The sequence below is a fragment of the Sminthopsis crassicaudata genome, chromosome 3 (assembly GCF_048593235.1).
Source record: "Sminthopsis crassicaudata isolate SCR6 chromosome 3, ASM4859323v1, whole genome shotgun sequence".
NCBI classification, from domain to species: domain Eukaryota; kingdom Metazoa; phylum Chordata; class Mammalia; order Dasyuromorphia; family Dasyuridae; genus Sminthopsis; species Sminthopsis crassicaudata.
In genome coordinates this window covers 537794863-537814788 of record NC_133619.1, presented here as the reverse complement: position 1 = coordinate 537814788, position 19926 = coordinate 537794863, and the positions used below count along the sequence as shown (strand labels likewise).

Here is a 19926-nt window from a genome sequence, read left to right as displayed (position 1 = left end):
CCCGTATCTACAGACTCCTTGGTCCATCTATTTAAACCTCCCTGAACTGGAAAAATTACTCTATAATGTTTTAATCAGAATTAAGTTTGATGTATTTTCTAGATCTTTATAGAGTAGGGATATATGTGTGTGAATGTAGTGGCAGGGTGAGCTAGATTCTAATGGTCTTTCTCTCACTCTACTATCTTAGCTCCATCTTCCCTTTTCCCTTACAAAAAAGAATTTCTTAAACAATTAGCTAAACTTTCTTTGATCCAATAAAATGAAATTTAATGGGGATAAGTTAACTTCTTCCTCCAGAAATCTTTTACTCTGATATTACATTTTCTCTGAAGGGCAATACCAGGTTCCCAATTTCTACAGATAAAGGAAACCTCAAAAAGTTATCAAGTGGGGAAAAATTTTTGAATACAGAATATGTTATAAAATACATTTCATGTATGGGTATCAATCTAGCTAAGTATAGAGAAGTCCATTATCAAAAGTTTGGCCAAAAGGGTCATGTTGACTCTTGCAATATTTAAAAATACAAAATTGTCTGTCTTGCATCTCTCTCTTTTTTATGGCAAGCAGAGTGTAAGCTCTGCTGGATTATATGATTTTAAGTCCAATTTTAGCATTAGACTATACAAGCTTTTGGAATCAGCCTAGCTAAATAAAGGTTCTTCAGCATTAGATTGGAAATTTAATTAATGATTTGGTTGTAGAAACCTAAAATAAGAAAAGAAATGAAAAAAAATGAACCCCAGTTATGCTTCAATGATGGTGACAAGAGTAATGGTACTTAAATGAGTTTTATTTAGAGTTTATCATTTTCCTCATTCAAAACTGAGGCTTTCTGACATAAAGCCAATTGCCCTTTTAATTCAATTCTTATTAGATTTAAACATGTTAAATTCCTAATATAGTAAAGAAAAACAAACTAAAAAAGCTCTTAAACTGTCAAAGGTCGATTGAGTTAAAATATGTGACACTGTAATATTTGTACCAACTTATCATTTAGTACCTACAGAACCACAATTATCTCAGACATGATTGAAAAGATGTAAAATGTTATATACATTTAAATTATAATCTTTATGTCATTTGTAAACTTGAAACTATCTGAACTTCACATATGTTATCTAAAATTTTTACACTGGTATGTATAGAGTTTGAGAGGTAACATCCTAATGCTTGTCCTGTTTTCCTGTCTTGATTCCATTCTTTAAACATTGTCCAAAATAGTCTTAAAAGTTCTAATCATATCACTCTTCTCCAGAAAAGGCTCTAATGGCTCTTTACTGCCTCTAGAATAAAATGCAAATACATCTTTAATCAGTTAAATACAGAGCTAGAAGAAATCTCAAAGATCATTTGGGATAACCCCCAATTTTCCAGATGAGAAAAACTGAGATCCACAGAGATTCAGTAACTTGTGTAAAGTCACACTGTGTAATTATCTGAAGTAGCATCTGAACCTAAAAGTCTTTGATCATAGAAACAATGTTCTTTCCATTCATCTATTCTGATCACCACTCCTTTTCCACTCTATTTTCCACTTTGGCTTTTGTGTTGTGCTTCAAATAAGACATTCCATCTCCTGGTCTTCAATATTTTACAATAAATCAGGACTCCATTCCTTTCTCTTTTATGACTGTTGGAATCCCTAGCTTCTTTCAGAGCTCATTTAAATTCTTCCTCTTATTATAAGTCCTTTCTTGATTTGACCCCTGTCCCTAGTTGCTGTTAGTGCTTCTCCTTACTCTCACTTGTATTTGTTTTATACATACTTTGTATTATGTGAGTGTGTTGTTTTGTGAAATAAGAATGCAAATTCCTCTAGGATAAAGATTGTTTCATTTTTGTGTTTGAAACCCCAGACCTTAATTCAGTTCCTAAACACAAGAAATGCTTACTCTATGTTTGTTAACTGATTGACTGTAGTGGATGGAACAGTTTTGGAGCTACAAGATCTGGATTCAAGTCCTTCATCTGACATATAATGCCTATGAAAGTGACCTCTCACTGCCTTAAGCAACATTCTAAGATTATAAATTATGGATGCCTAGCTACAATATTGATAATTTCCATACTCAGAATTCTCCACATTAATAAAAGCACAAAATTGTATTAAAATTATCTAATAGTTTTAGTTTGGTTTTGGAGTTTCTCTAATGGATGTTTCTGTATTTATTTTCCTATTTTAAAATATCCCTTATTTTTTGCAGTTATAAGTACATTCACAGTATTGTCCAATAAAATTCTACTCTAAAGCTTTATTTTGGTATAGAAATGACCCATAGCTCTTGAAGGCAACTGAGTTATAAAGAGACAATGTATGATTCCAACAACATCCTACTGGTTAAGCTCATAAAGGCTCATTCATCATCAGGTTGGTTGTAGGGAGATAAAACTGGCCTACAGACATTCAAAAAGACTATCTACCAGATCAGAGAAGGATTGTAACTGTTCTTGAAGAAGAGAATACCCTAAAATAGGAGGGGAAAAAAGGAAGTATCAACAGCAATCTTTCAGAAGCATATTTATATTAAATTAAAGTTTATACAACAAACTTCAGAATGGCAGCCACTGAATAGCATTATCTAATTTATATATATATATATATATATATATATATATATATATATGTTTATATATGTATATATAATGTATGTATGTATTCATTCAACCTATGTTTATTACCTCAATTTGTGAGAAATTGTGCTAAACCTAAAGAAATGGGATGCTGTGAAAAAAGCACTGGAAGTTGTTAACTTTGATTTCTAGATTTGGCACTAACTTGCTGTTATTTAGTCATTTCATTTAGGTCTGACTTTGTGACCCAATTTGGGATTTTGGCAAACATACTGGAGTGGTTTGCTATTTCCTTCTCTAGACCATTTTACAGATAAGGAAACTGAGGCAAATAGAATTAAGTGACTTTCCCAATATTATATGAGTAAGGGTCTGAAACTGACTCTTAGCTCTGCTCTTCTTGACTTCACATATAGTGTTCTATCCATTGCACCAGCTACACTATCCATAATTGGCACTAATTATTAGCATACTTCTGAGCAAATAACTTTAACTTCCTTGCATCTCAATTCTATCATCTAAAATGGGAATGAATCTACCTCAAAAAATTATTGTGGGAAAAGTGATATATATGTTACACACACACACACACACACACACACACACACACACACACACACATATGAGTTAAATAAATGAGTTACAACAGTGAGAATAGTACTTTACAAACATGCTATTTAAAATCTAATTCTGAATCACTAAAAAAATTAGTAATTATAATTGCCACTGAGCTTTAATAAGGCTGTCAGACAATTGTATATTATGGCAATAATTTACTTTGAGACATAAGTGTAAGCACTCTCTGAAATATCTCAAGCATTTAGTATTTCTTAAAATTTTAACCAAAAAAGGCTGTTATAATATACCAAATATACAATTTTATATCTTTGTAATTAGAAAATTCATGTTTCTGAGTCTTACCCTCCTAAAAGATACAAAATATTTTTGAGGGTTAAGAATAATGAGAACTTAAAAAAAAATCCTTCATAATACCTAGCATAGCAATATTATTTGAATTAAATCATTTTGATTTGCCTCAATTGAATAACCTGACAAATCCTTTAACATTTTACTATATCAGAAAGAATTTTAACTAGTTGACCATCCCCCCCAGTATGTTTTTATTAGGACCACAAGATCATAAAACTATCTGCAAAGGACTTTAAAGTCTATTTATTCCAATCCTTTTATTGTACAGAAGAATAATCTGAGATTCAGAGAAATTACTTGTCCATGATCAATGTAATTATCAGCAGTGGGTTCTGCAGATATTCTGAATCTAAATTTTGGACTTCTTTTACTATTAGATTAAAGATTAAGTAAAAGAGAAGTTAAATAACTACTATATCATTTTACACAAAGTAGTTAGGAAAAGTAACTGAGAATAAGACAAAAATTGATGGTTTATAACTAGGAATCATTTTTATCCAATTACTATAAATAGAATACACCCTATAAATGATGTTAATATTAGAAACCTATCAATAAATTTCAAATGTATTTATTATATGTTATTTTTAGAAAGATATATTAGTTACATAGACAATATTATCATTATTTTCTTCCACTGTAGTATATGATTTTCTATTGAGAAATAGTTAATTACTAATTACTACTAAAAACATGGGTTTGTGAAATGCAACCCACTTCATATTTTAACTTGAACACAAACACAAGTCATAGATATTCACTAAGAGTTTGACTCTCTACTGTTGAGAAATATGAAGGAAAAATTTAAACACTTCTATGCTAAGAAAAGTGCAATGTTAACAATCTGTCAGCAATGGAAAGATGATAATCTTCAGAACCTTTCAATAAAGTATTAGGTTGCTGCCATCTCTATAATGAATTATCAAACAAAATCTACTCTCACCATCGGAAAGAACCTCAGAAGTCATGAAGCACTGAATGAATAAAGTATTTATTAAGTTCTCTTTATATACAAAGAACTACGTTAAGTACTGAAAATAGAGACCGAAAAATAAGATAGTTCCTGCTATTGAGGGGGTCACATTTTAATAGGGAAAAACAAAATATATGCATGATTTCAAGTGCAAGTAAAATAGTAAAGTTCCATGGTCCTTAGGATTCACAAGCAAAATAGATGATTGATGCTTTCTCTTTAATGATATTTTCAAGAATAAAATGTTTTCTGGAAATGGAAATTATTACATATTTGATCCTTAAGTTTTGCTGTGCACATGACAATTTTCTTTTTTTTTTCTTTTTATTTAAGTTTTAAATAAATACAGTAGAAAAATAAAAACAAAAAGAAAATACATTTCCTAACCATAAATGTGAAAGTTACTAAAGAAATCAATGTCTTAGCTAGCATAACACATTGTTGATTTATACTAAGCTTTACATCCAATAAAATCTGCAGATCTTTTTCAGATGAATTGCTGTCTATCCTGCCCACCCCTACTACACCTGTCTTGTATTTGTGAATTTTTCAATTGACTAATTCTTTGTGGATCCTGCTTCTTCCACCAACATGGCATAGTAGATATATTTGTTAGACCTGGCTCTTGGATTCTGCTGTATGACCCTTTCATACCTTTCAGTCTTAATTTTATTATTTTTAACATAAAGATAAGAATAGCTATAGCACTTACACCATTGACTCATTGTAAGGTTCAAATCAGACACTATTATTTCTCATTCTTCTTATCTTTATGCTATCATGATTGTTATAAGTATCATTAGCTACTGTTCTTCCTAGCTTTATGTCATCTGAAAATCTGATAAGCATATCACCCTACACCTTTATCCAGGGCATCAATGAAAATGTTAAACAATATAGGGCCCAGCACAAATCGCTGGCCTCCTTCCAGGCTGACAGCAAACCATTAATGACCACATTGAAGTATAGCCACTCAATCAGTTTTGAAACCACTGAATTAAACTATTGTCTAGTCTACATCTTTTCATCTTTCCAACAAGAATAACATGAATGACTGCCAAAAACTTGCTAAATATAAAATAAAATAAAACTATATCTATCTATGGGTTCTTGATGAATCCATTCTGGCTTTTTATGATTAACCTTTTTCTTTTCCTTTGCTAAATGTCAACTAACCATCTCTCTAATAATATTCTAGAATTTTGGTAGGAATTAATTGAAGTCAAGCCCATTCATCTATGGTTGGCAGAATCCATACCCTACTCCTTTGTGCCTTTTTTTTTTAAATAAAGACATTTGACCAATCTTCTTCCACTTTCAAGGAACTTTCAAAGACAATTAACAAGCCATCATATCTGTTAGGTCATTCAATCTGCAAAGACAAAACTTATTGGAACCAGATTACTTGAACAAATAAAGAGCATCTAGATACTCTCTTACTATCTTCTTAATTCACCTTGGGTATTAACTTTCTATTAGTTATGTGTGTTCTGTCTTTTCAACTGAAAGACTACTAGTCTTGACAAAGAAAACAGAATCATGTTAATAAATTGAGGATATAATGTAAATTAACACAAATAATAATTGTCTTATCATTATTCTATTGATAGGGAATATTAGGAAACAAAATCCTAAACTCTTTTTTTTGTCCATCCTTTCTTCATTAACTTCAATTCTATAAGTTCATACCACATTTTTTGTGCGTCTTCTGTTAATTGTATTTATGTAGAAGACAGAATATCTACCACTGAAAGATTCAGTTAAATTATAAGAAATGAAAAGTTTAAGGAGAAAAAGAATAAGGTCAGTTTTAGGCATGTTAAAGTTGAGAAATCTGAAGGGACATACAGGTGAAGCCTGATATTTTAAACTAACAAGTGAGAATAGGGAGTGATTTAACTAATTATACCATCAAAGTTATGGGAGTTATGAGATTGCCAACAGAAAGAGAATAAAGAAGTTAAGAATAAAACTTGGGGAAACTATCCTAAGGCATGAAAAAGAGGGATAATGAGTTAATGAAAGGGATAGAGTAAGAATTTTTACAGACAGGAGTTCAATCAGGACACTGCAATAATTCTGAATCCAAGAGAAGAAAGGATATGGTAGTAGAGATTATTCAGTCATACAGGAAGATCAAGGAAGATAAAGTCTGAGATAAAAGTTACTAGATTTAGTTTTATGGCTTCTGCAAGCAATTTCAGAGGTGTTAAGACAGAAGCCAGACTGCTAGGTGATATGGAGAAGATGGATGTCAAGAAAGTGAAGGTATTTTTTCAAGAAGTTTGGTAGTGGAACAAAAAGAGATAGGGCTACATCTAGATGGAGGCATGATATTCATGGGAAATCTTTTAAAATTCAAAGATTTTTTTAGAGTTTGGTAGATTTGAGGATATTTGTAGGTAGATAAGAAGCTGTTGGAGAGGGAAAGATATTGATGTAGAAAGAGGAAATGTTACTAGAACAAGGTCCTAGAGAAGGGAAATCAAATCAAACGAGGGCACATTTAAAGGGATTAACCTTAGTAAAGAATAGATATACTTATCTTGTGACCAATAAGAAGAATGAAAAATTGGTGATGCTGGACTTTGTGAGAAAGACTAGTGGAGATGAGAAGATTCATATTGGATAAACTCAATCTTATACCAGTGCCTTCAAATTAAGTGCCTACTGTGTGTGGGATACTGTCCTGATTACTAGGAACATAAAGGTAAAATATAGTTCCCTGCTTTCAAGGAGCTCGAGTGGAATAACAACAACTTTCAACTGCCATAAGACTCTTCCTTACTACTACTTTTTTTAGGAACAACCAACTAAAGGAATTCCATTTGAGAGAAAACTCTTTAAAGTTACCTTAGTAAGACTGATAAGTTAACTTAATCTACAAATTTCTCCTCACTTTGTTCTCCTTTTAATGTAGAAAAATGTCTATCTTTTGCTTTTCTAAACCCCATGATCCATAATGGATATCTGCCTATACCAAATCTCCATTCTCCTACTATCTCTCCCTTTACTTTCACCCCTTTCCTTAGCTGATCAGTCTCTATACTTTTTATCCAGTTTGCTCTCTGAAACCACTTTTCTACTTTTAACAAAATTACTTTTTATCTTACTTTTCTCTCATACTTCCTCAAATCTCTCCTCTCATATTTACTCAAATCTGACTCTCATCTAATCACTATGTATCACTTGGCTTATCTTCAAATAAATACTAGCTACTCCTCTCATGCTACCTGAAATATACATGGCCCAATATTAAGATCTGGGGTATTTCTTGCTCTTTCATATTTCCAAACTCTCCCTGTACCACACATGCTCATCAAGAACATTTTCTTTGAATTTTATTCCATTTGAGTATATAATCCTGTCCGTGTCCGTATGTTATCAACTACTGACTTTAGTTCACTTTCCCAACATCTACACAGGAAATGGTTCAGTTTGTTTTGTTTTGTTTTGTTTTTTCCTACTTTCATTCATAACAACATGAAGATGGGCATCATTGACTATATGAAATTCATAACCTAAAATCTTATGAGCTCTATTTCTGTTTTTCTTAGCCACCTACCTAAGTGGATCTTTAATCTTAATCCTTATAATAATCTAACATTGTTCCATCTACCAGAACAATTACAGAATTTCAATTATAAGTGACTTCACTGGTTATTTAGTAACTTAATCCTCACCTTTAACTTTAATCCAAACTCTTAAAGAACTCCTTCAACAACACAAATGAGAAGTGATCATCCAACCTTTCCTTGAATCCAATGAAGGGGAATCCATTATTTTCTAAGGAAGTTGATTCTACTTTTAGACAGTTCTAGTTGTATAGCTAGTATTCAGGGCCTTTAGTTAGAAGACTCAACTTCATGATTTCAAATCCAGCCTCAGACACTCAAACCCTAAGCAAGTCACTTAATTCTATTTGCCTCTGTTTCTCATCTATAAAATGAACTAGAGAAAAAAATGGGAAATCACTCCAGTATCTTTACTAAGAAAACCCCAAAATGGGGTCATGTAGTGTAGAATATGACTGAATATGATTGAACAAAAATAATACGGAAGTTATTTACTGCAAGTCTTCATTTGCCTCTTGTCAGTCTTGAATCATGAAACTGAAATCTATTTATTCAGAAAGAATGTCCTTACCTTTCTCTCTGATTCACTTAATTTTATTTTTGGTCTTTACTAAAAGTGAATTCAGTTCTCTACTGTTTTTCTAGTTTGTAACTCCTGCTCTATCTTTAATTTCATTCTTTCATAATTCTCTCTTAAGTCCTTCCCTTTTTATGCTCTGCCAATCTTCAACAATGTATGCCATCTCTTATATTCAGCTTTTTGTCCCTATTCCTTTGTCATTGAACATTGTTGAAGTTACAAAACCACGTGGCCCAAAGCCATTAAAATTTTTGTGTTGCATCGAAATCCTTTTACACTTTTAAAATTCCCTATCACTAGCTCAACTAATATTTTCCCTTAAGCCTTACCTGATACTTCCAGTCAATGCTTTTATCCTCTTCAAATTACCCTATTTTATTGATATATTTACGTTTTTTCCCCATCCACAACTCCAAGAAAATAAGCTCTTCAGACAGGAATTTCTTTTCTTTGTATCTCCACAGAGGACTTTATGGAATAAAAGGATAGATTGCTGAACTTAAAGATAGGAAATTAGAGGGTCAAATGGGCAAGTCACTAAATTTCATGTGCAATTTCCTAGGAATTCTCTACTAAATCATAGCCTAGTTGAATCTCTCTCAATGAGGGATATTCCTTGTTTCTACATTCTGATAATATCAACGATATTTTGTTTATTCCCCCAGTATCTTGCATAATGCCTTACACAAAAACATAACTTTAATGAATTTTAAATTGAATTGAATCAAAGTTTAACTCCAAATTATATCTCTCTTTTCAGATCATGATTTTACATCTTTCATGAGAAAACAGAAATTATCCATTCTGAGCTCTCTCATTCCTTCTTTAAAACTCATTTCATGGTCTCCACTGCCTTTGCTTTGGTATTGACCTTCATTTCTGCCCACTTCATCAATGCTTTTTCTTATTCCTAGCTGCCTTCAAGAGTCAGCTGAAATACAACTTGAAGAAAATATTTTCTGGGTCCCTCCAGCTGCTACTACTTTTATTCCACTAAGTTTATTTTCTACCTATTTTATATGCATCTTCACAGGTCATCTCATCCATTAGAATATAAATCCATTGAGTACAATGACTTTTTTTGTTGTTTTGCTTTGTATCCCCAGGTTTGGCAGTGTCTGGAATATAGTTTTACCTTAATGCTTATGGACTGACTGATTCTACTGGGTTTAATTATTATCTCCATGCAGATGACTCCCAAATCTCTATATCCAGTACCTATCTTTCTCTTAAATTATAGTTTTGCTGTTCAATGATTACAACTGGCTATCTCAATGTAATCTCAAATTCAACATGTATTTCATCAACTCTCCCTCTAATTTATTTCTTTTCTCAATTTACTTTCTTTGTTTGATGGTACCACCAAATTTCCATTCATTTATTAATGCATATACCCATTCAACAAGCATTTTAAGCACCTGTTATAGGCCAGGTAGTGTTCTGGGCATTAAGCTATCATGCTAGAAAAGTCACCCAAGTTCAAACCCTATTATCCTTGACACTTCCCTCTTGTTTATCTCTTATATCCTTGGCCATATTCTTCTGATTATACCTCAGAATCATCTTTACACTTCCAATGTCACCACTTTGACTGTATCTTAGGATCTCATCACATTTTGCTTGGACTTCTATAATAGCCTCTGGTCTCTTCCCACCTAGCTCTCTTCTATCTAGGAAAGTTTGCTTCTTTCTTTTTTTCATACTGACCTCAGGTACCCTTTATGCATGCATAGGGCCACTCACTCATGGGTTAGTCTTTATTATGCATACATCACTAACATGAGCCAAAGCAATCTTTCTTCACAGTCCCTTGAACGTATCTGGCTCAGTCTATCACTTTTTAAACATGATATGTCTAACCTTAAAAGCTATCTTCTACAATTTTTTCTATGTAAATTCTATTTCTTGAGGCAACTGCCACTTGAAGTTTTTTCCTACCATTCCACTACACTAATTTTTACCTTTAAAAATGAAATTATGTACTACATAATTATTATTTCATATATAGCTGTTTTCATAGGATCATAGAATTATATTTAATCTCTAAGGTATTTTTCTGTTACAGATCTAAGATCTTCCAGTTGTATAGCTCTGACCTTGAGATGCACTGATTGCAGCCATTGAAGATTTTCAAACGGGAATCATTTGATCAAATATGTGTAATAGAAAGATTAACTTGACATTATATATAAAATATTTTATAGTGGAAAGACTAAAGGTGGATTAGTAGTATTAATTTATTGTGGATTTAGTCAAGAGAAATTTATGACTGTCTTTAACAACATATGAATACTAAAAACAGGAAGAGAGAAAATGGAATATAACCTAGCATTTGGGTGACCTGACTCAGTTAAGGAATGAGCAAAGGTAAGAGTATTGGTGTATAAATAATAGAACAAGAAGGTTAAAAATAATAGAAAAAGAAGTGAAAAACAAGGAAAATAGGAATGAAAGGGAAGGTTAATGAAAATATACAGGTGATAATTAAAAATGATACTTTACACTCTCACTTAAAAAGCATCCTTTTCATTAATGATTATATTATAAAGGGGGAAACCTCCACATATTTAAGAATTTGAGAGTTTTATGCATAAAAGTTGAGGAAAATAGTGTTAAACCCTCAATATAATCTAATCTATAAATACATTTTTAAAAGTTGTGAAATAATGATAAATTAGTATAAGTTAATGGGTTCTCATACAAATACTTCTTTTGTTAAATTTTGATAAATATTATTAACATATAATAATAGGTGAAGGGCTTTGTACTTCCTTATAATTACAGATATAGATCATGGCTTAGAGATATATAATTAAACCATTTTCTTAAAAATACTTACATATTACATGAATATTGATAAATATCTTAGTTCTGCACAATTTCAAATATTCAATTCTCTTTTGGTACCCACAGCATATTTTTTGATTAAATGCATTTTTAAAAGTCACTACATCTCTCTGTGAATATGTTTTAAACCCATTTGAAAGCATCAAGAAATTGCCATATTTTACTTCCCTTCTTTTTATGAAGTCTCTTAAACCTGAAATTCCTGCCTTCAAGTAAAAGCGAGGGGAGGGGGAGAATGCTGAGATCAGAAAGAAATGTGTCAGAACTCTCAGGGATAAAATATAATTCTCTTGAGCTATATAACTTAGTCATTCCACTCCTTTGTGGAGATTCCAAGATAGTGTATGAGTAGATTAAAAATAAAAAAGGTTTTATTGCTGTGGATGCTGTTAGCTGCAAAAATATCTTGTTTTTAAATATAAATATGTTTGTCTAGAGTATAAGTGTAAAGTAAACTTAAAATGTTTTCTCTAAAAGTCTATGATACATTCCCAAATGGTAACTGGTTCAATGAACTTGAAGTTGTTTCTTTTTTAAAGTCGCCACTACAAAATAAATAGCACATGTAATTTGCGTAAAAACAACTCTATAAATACTATCTCTTCACTTGGTATACAAATTTATCTTAATTTAAGTTAATATGCATAAAGTATCAAAACAAAGTATTCTATATAATATCTGCATTAAAAAAAGAAACAATTTTCAAGGTGTTCAAAGATGACTTTATTTCACAGAAAAGGACAGTACATTAATGCAGTGAAAAAGCAAAACATAAAATAATTGATGAAATCCATCTTAGCAATTAATATTTTAACTTATTTTAAAATACTACATGCCATAGAGTCCCATCAGCTCATTAACATTTTCTTTATTCATCAGAAATTTAATGTACGTGCTTAAGAGGAAAAATATGAATTGAATAAAAATGTTTCTTTGGATGCTGAAATCAAATTTTAATAAGTAAAAATTCTACCAGCACAATAATGCTTCTTATTCAATATTTAAAGTATCAAGTGGTCTGAAAGGTATAAAACTTTTACTAGGTTCTGTTTTTAATGGTAAAGACCAAATTTCTAAAATAAATACCCAAAATATTTTAAACTAGATTTTATCTTCTTAGAGGCAAGTATATTTAAGAAGTCTGAAATGAAGATTGTTTCCTTTCCATTAGTATAACAACAAAATATAAACAATCTTACCTTCCATTGCCCTTTTAAAGAAGACTTTACAGCTTCCACAGGTAAGGACTCCATAGTGACAACCAGAAGCTTCATCACCACAGATTAAACAAATCTTCTGAGGTAATGACTCAAAACCATATTGAGGACTCTGGCTGGCTTCTGTATCTGGCCTTTGAATTAAATAAAAAGCATGATGATATTATCAATGTTCAACAGTGAACTTTTTTAAACTTCTGAGTTCAGTGTTAATTTTTAAACATAGAACAAAAGTCCAAATGATTCCAAATCAAAATGTAATTTAATATGTACTGATGAACAGTTTCAAATTCCCTTGTCTTTATAAACTTTATAAATAGACTATTAATTTGTAACATTCTTCATACTCACAAACTTTTTTAGTCAATCAGTAGCACTCTGTAGGCCAACAGATGAGTGAAGAAGACATGATGTGTGGGAAAGGCAATGTCAATGGTAAAAATGAATTCTTTACTAATAAACTTTTAAGTCAGAAGCTGTCAACTGAAATCCTAATCTGTTTTTTTTTTTTAATTTTAAATAACGTTGTAAAGTTTTATAAAACTCCAAAGAGTTCTTTGAAATGTGCTCTTTCCTTTAGTCCTGAGATAACTTGATATTTACTTGTAGAACACAAAGGAAAAGCCGAATAGACTTTAGTATTTGCACACTAGCATCTATCTAACAAACTGATATAAAGTACATAAAACTATCACTTTTATAAGTACTCTCAGGGGTCATGTAATTGGGAATCTTCGTAGTTTTATTTGACAAGTTTAAATACTCTAAGGTCCGGCAGGGAGTTAACTGCCACACATATATGCCTGATGCAAAGTTTTATTTTCAGGAAAGGTGATTTTATTTTTTAGGATCCGCAGGGAAACTAAGTGCTTCTTTAGCATAAATTTTTTTTCTGCTTTCGTTTCTGCGGTGCCGCTCTTCACTTTAACTCGATTCTAATAGGAAACTGAAAATCCCCAAGTTTAAAACAAATACAACCACCACAATCCTCGAAAATTCGCTCCTTCCCCCCAAATCCCTGTGGCCGCTTCGGCACCCTGCCACCTACATTTAGGACCCAACGAGAGTGACGCGGTGCATTTTTGAGGGGCGGTGCTGGCAGGTTCTAGCTGAGCTCCAAAGTTTTACCATGGCCTTTCGGGTTCCCCAGCCACCCTCGAATCCCTTCCCGGAGGCTAACTTCTAAACACCAAGTGGGGAGCATAGGAAGGGGGAAGGAGGGGGAAAAAAGCAATCTATTATTCTCTCCCTTCTCCAAGCCCAGCAACCTCCAGGACAGCTCCTACACTCTCCCTGGTAATAGGGTCAAGAGGAAGCCGCGAAGTTGCGACCCTTATTTTCTCAGAATGTTCTAAGTGGCATCGCTGGATTCCATACCAGTTCTCCTCCTCCTCCCCCACCCCCACCCCCGCCCCGACCACTCCGAACTCAGCACTTTTGCTCCCCCCCTCCTCCACCCGAATTCCAGAATGTTACCGCAGGCAGACCCGCCGCCCCCAATCCGCTTCTGCTCTGCCTCACTTACCTCAGATAGTTCAGATAGGGGGGATAGACCTGAGGTAAGCCCTCCTTCAGAACGGCTGCCTGGTAGCCCAGCTGCGGGAGCCCGTTCAGCCCGAGCGGCTGGTAGAGGGCCGAGGCGGGGCCGGCGGCAGCCGAGGTCGAGGTGGAGGGCAGGCTGTCCCGCGGCAGAAGGCAGCCGGCTCCACTTGGCCCTTTGCAGTGTAGGGGCCCGAAAGGCCCGGGCTGAGGCTGCGCCGACTCGGCTTTGTAAAGGATGCACTCGAGGGTGGAGTGCGAGGTGGAGGCGGCGGAAGAGGAGGACGAAGAAGAAGAAGACGAGGATAAGGAGGATGAGGATGCGGATGAGGAGGAAACGCTGGCAGAGGCACTGGCAGGGGCTGCCAACAAGTCCCCCGGTCTAGATGAGGGTGCCCGCGGCTGGGGCGGCGGCGGCGGCTGCGGTTGGGGCAGCTGGGATCCCAGCCCGTAGTCTGGGCCGGCGGCCGGGGTGGGGCCAGGCACCAGGTAAGAGCGCGGGGACCGGATTGCGCCGTCTCCCCCTTCCTCCTCCTCCTTAATCTTCAGCGCTGGGGGCTGGAAGTCTCCGTACAGCGGGTATGCGTCTTCCTTGGGCTCGGAGTCCGGCTGGAAGGCGCAGTCGGGAAAGTCGCCCCCGGCTCCCGGGGTGGACGAGGAGGCAGGCGAGTCCCGGGGCTGCGCGAAAGCTCCGGCGCCTCCCTCGAAGCCCTCCACCTCCAGCAGGTGCCGGGTGCGGGCCGCCAGGAAGGCTGGGTTGATCGGCAGGATGGGCAGGTGGATGAAGTCCATCAGCGAGGCGGCCAATGAGGAGCGCCCCGAGGCCGTCGAAGGCTCCAGCTCAGCCGCGGGGCCGGCTCTGGAAGCGGAGAAGCGGAGTTCGTCCCTGGGCGCCGGCGACACGTCTCCCGTGGGCGGCAGGGTCGGGGTTGTGGCCACAGCCGCTGCCGCCACGCTGCCGCCGCCGGCTAAGACCCTGGACCTGCCCTTGGGGAGGTGTCCAGCCGAACTCTCGGGCCCATCCTCGTCCCGTGACGACGGCGGCGCCTTAGCGGCTGCCTCGGGCCACTGGGGGCTGGCCGCCAGCGGCGGCCGTGATGAGGGCGGCCCTCCCGGCGGGACTCTGTGCGCGGCTCCAGCACCTGAGACTTCTTCTTCCTTGCCCGGCAGCCGGTTCATGAGCGGCGGCAGCGCCCCCTGGGATGAGGGGGCGGCCCCAGGGTCTTCAGGGAGCTCGGTGCCAAAGAGGCACCAGGGGGTGGCGACGCAGGAGGGGGGGCTGGCGTGACCGTGTCCTGGCCCCGGGGACGCCAGCAGCGTGTCCAGGACACTGTCCAGCAGCCCGCTGTCCTTACCTGGGGCTCGGACACTGCTACTTTTGACTACTCCGCCTCCCCCGCCTGATCCGGCTGCTACGGGATACGCACAGTCCACCTCGGGCAGCACCCGTTCGCCTTCCTCCTTCCTGTCCGGGGGCTCCTCTTCGTCGCTGCTTCTGGTGAAGAGCAATCCGTCCAAGGATATGGGGAGCGCCGTGACCACCGGAGGGGTTTCCGAATTCTGGATGGATTGGAAAGGGTCAGGATCTGGGTGACCCAAAAGGGGGGATTCAACCTGGGAGGGGGAAGGTGCACCATCCGCCACGTGGGGAGTCCGTGGATCCTTTGCCTTCAGCTCTGTCATGACGACCAGGACACCCCCTCCTCTCCTCCGCCCTCGTCCAGAGGGAGGAGGGAATTGAGAAGGGGGGTGAGGGGTGGAGATGTCCGAGAGGAAGGGGAGGGGGGGAAAAAGCTCACTTTGGCCAAGTCGAGGGGATGGTCAGTCTTCTAGGATTAAAAAGAGCGGAAGCTGGTCACTCTTTACACTGATCCTCCATCCTCTGAGAAGGGGAGGAGGCTGGAGGTTTTTCCCAGGTTTGTAGATGGGGGGTGGAGGGGAAGAGATGGACGAGAAGGTAGTTATGGGGGTGTCTTTTTGTTAATGTGATTCCAGCGGAGAGAACTCAGGCGGCTTCTCTTTTTGCCAATAGTTCTGGCACGATTGGTTGATCCACTACCCTAGCATTGAGACTGGACAAATCTTTAGACTTCTCTGAGGAGGTCTCCCTTCCTCAGTTGCTAAACTCATCGGAACTCAAGCCACTGAATCTAAACTAGGACTTGGTCCCTTTCTCCCAGCTTCGTTTTGTAATTGAAGTCCCGGTGCGAGTCAAATCTGGTTGCAGCAGGATAGCCCCGAGGACTAAAAGAAAATAAACGCCTCCGCCCTTTTAAGGTCGGCTAGGTGTTCCTTTTTTCCGGCCCCCACTGAATTAAGAGCAGAAGAGACCTCGCAGCTCTAAATTCGGGGAAGCCGCAGTTTTTGCAGCTTCTGCATAGAATCCAACAGTTTAGGGTGAAAGGTAGCAGGCGCCTCACTGAAATGCGTTCTCCGCTCCTCAGTTTTAATCCCTCTCTACTGCACAGTGCCTCGAGGAGTGTATGGTGTCCCGCACTGGAGTCCTCTCAGATTGGGTAGAAAAAGGCTGGAAGATTATCGACCTGGAGTAGCTTCAATTTTCTGATGGGTTGCAACCACTGGTCTTCTCCTGTCTGGCCCCGCCTAAGGCCCTTCCCCCTGGCCAATTATGGGAGAGCTCACTGTCTCTCCCTTCATACTCAGACGTCTCCCTCAGTCTGAGAAACTGGAGGTATTATCTTCACTTCACAGGAATCGGATGAACAAATTACAACGAGTAAAAGATGGAATCTTTACAGATATCTGGTCGGATATGGTGACAAGTAATTTCCCCTTTCCATATAAATCAGAAAAAAATACTGTGAAATGCAACAATTTCGAATCTCAGAAATTATTCAACTACGACATAGTTAATGTCATTCGAATTTTACATAGTAAGTTCAATTAATTGTAATGATTTCTGTACCGAATTTATACATTGCAAAATTTCATTCTGTACTTTCAGGAAATTTTGTCTTTATATCCAATTTTTGCTCTACCATGCTAGTCATCCTGGGCTTTTGCTTTTTTTGCCCCACAAATCCACTCACTTGTTAAGTTATATTCCATATACTTCTACAATCTATTTTTCATCTCCCCTTTTTGTTCCACTCATATACCTTAATTGTTCAAACCTTAAGCATATTTTGACTGAACTGTATTACTAATGATTGGATTATATTCCTAATTGGACTTTCTCAACCTTTTCCATACAGTTAGCAGCTCAGTTGATCTCAGTACAGATCACACTCTTCAATTATTGCTTCTCCTTTCTAGGAAAAAGTATAAACTCCTTTGGTTTTTAAAGCTCTTGGTAATCTGAATATAGATTTTCATCTGGCTAACATTTAGAATCTTTACTGGGCCCCAGGGACTGAAGCTCTACACCAAACCATTTCTTAAATTCATGTCATTTTGTAGATTGAAAAACCTTTTAGTGATCAGGCAATTCAACCTTCTCCTTTTTTTATATAGATAGATGAATAGGAAGGTCCAGAAAGATAGAGCAACTCCCAAAATGAATTCCAAAAGGACATTTTAACAAGTTAATAGCAAAACAAGTACTAACTAGCCTGGAGATCCTCTCCCAAGGATAAAAAACCAGGCACAGCTCTTTTGTCCAAGGAATACTTGGTATTGTGGCAGCATTTTTATTTTCAGTTGTGTGTATTAATATTCTTAATGTTTTAAAAATTGGTACCACTGTGGCTCAGGTAGATGACATGAATTTTCTCTACCACTTAGAGATAATTTCTTTTCACCCATGATTTCAAATAAGCATAAAAGCCCTTTCTTAACTTACCTATCAGTCTTGAGCACCTTTAACTGTATTCTCATATGCTTAGAGAATATGAAGGGTCTTTGAAGAGTTTAAGGAAGGAAGCAAGCTTTTATTAAATACTATGTTCTAGGCACTCTGCTAAGAATTTTACAAATATCTCATTTGATCCTCACCACAATCATTTTATAGATGAATTGATTCAAAATTGATTCAAGCAGAAGTTAAGCAAGGTCATAATTCTGGTTTGTACTAAGCTGTTCTTGATTCAAGAGCTATTTTCTGTGATGCCTAGTTCCTTACAGTTTACTAATGTTTACTAATGTCTACAGTTTATTAAGTCTAACAGTGGTAGGGGAGGAAAGACATACACACAAATAACTGTAATAATACAAGATAGAATGAAGTACAGAATGAAATGTAGATGCCATAAGAAGTGGATTACCTAAGCAAGTCAGCAGCAAAATTAGGACTGGAACTCAAGATCCTAGCTCCCAGGTCATTCTTCTGTCCACCATACCACCCAAACTTTTTTTTTTTTTTTAAGCATTTGGACCTCATCAAAGCAAGACTAAAGAAATGAATAAGGTTGAAAATAGTCCCCATGAAGAAAGGTTAAAGAAAAATATCATGCTTGTTTAAAAGCTTAAGGACCAAAAATTCAAAAGTCATTATTAATGTCTTTCTGTTTACGAAGGTATTTTGTGAATTTGAAGTGAGATATAATTGTCTTCAAATAGATAAATAATAATTTTGGAGGAATAGTCTTGGTCTGTTGACTAAAACTAGTATCAATGGGTAGCTGCAAGGAAGATTTTGGTTCACCACTTTGTATCAACTAGAAATGACAATTTGTGTAAGGCTCTGCATGTTAAGATGACAAGCTCCTTGTTGGAGTCATTCAAGAAATAGAACAAAAAGATACTAAAGAAAAAAATTCTTGCATTCATTCATGCATTTGGAAGAAGCCTGTATGAAGGTTGACATGCATTTTAATCAAAGAATCATATCAGATCTTTTCAATGTGATTAAAGACATAAAGTGAACATTGATGGTATTGTCATTATTATGAATGAATGAGAAAAGCATTAAGCACTTTCTATGTTATGTAAACATGTACAAATACTGTAACAAGTATTTGGAATACAAATACAAGAATTCTCTTCCTACAAGGAACCCACAATCTAATGGGGAAGACAATATGCAGAGAGGAATAGTGAATTGTAAGATAAAGTTTGTTTTGGCACATCTCAGGAATGAAGTGAATGCAATCCAATGAGGAGTAGATTGAAATGCCCTTTCTAGTCACATTGGCAGAATTAATTTGTTCATGGTTCCAGAACTGGAAATTGTGGCAGGGATAGAGTTCTAAACAAAGATAGTCTGGAGGAAAGTGAAGCATGGCAGGAGTTCTGCTCAGATGCAAAGGGGCCACATGAAGCATAACACACACAGTATTCCTAGCCAAAACAAAATCAGCTGTCAGAAAGTTGAGTGAAAGGCAAGTAAAAGTGGTTGGTAACTATAATTAGTGCATCAGCAAACATTTGCATTTAATTTAAAAGAATTATAAAATATTTGTAATATCATTAACTGATAGTATAATCACTCAATAAGTCAATCACAATTTTAACTTTTGGGCTATATGTTGATAATTATGTAAAACAGAGTTGTTGAACTTCCCTGCAGACCAGAACCATATTAAAATGTAATTGGGAAATATTTAACAAAAATAAAAGTACAATGTAATGTTCATTAATGTGGGGATTTTCTAAGTTATTATGTGAACAGCAGGAATCTGGTTTCTTTTTGTGTTTGAAAACTATTCATATAAAACATAGAAAAACAATTTAAAGTTAGAAGAATGTTTAGAGATCATTTAGTACAAATCTTTAATTTTGAAGATGAAG

General features: G+C 36.5%; 1 protein-coding gene across 1 annotated transcript in view; it reads right to left on the bottom strand.

The window, feature by feature from the left end:
• PGR (progesterone receptor) overlaps positions 1-17059 on the bottom strand; it is a 91938-nt gene extending 74879 nt beyond the window's left edge. Inside the window, exons 1-2 of the mRNA XM_074304442.1 lie at positions 14225-17059; positions 12682-12833 (exon numbers count right to left, since the gene is read on the bottom strand). Coding sequence (XP_074160543.1) covers positions 12682-12833; positions 14225-15921 — 1849 coding nt within the window. The 5' untranslated portion in view covers positions 15922-17059. The remainder of the gene's footprint in view (positions 1-12681; positions 12834-14224) is intronic.
• Positions 17060-19926: the final 2867 nt, after the last annotated feature.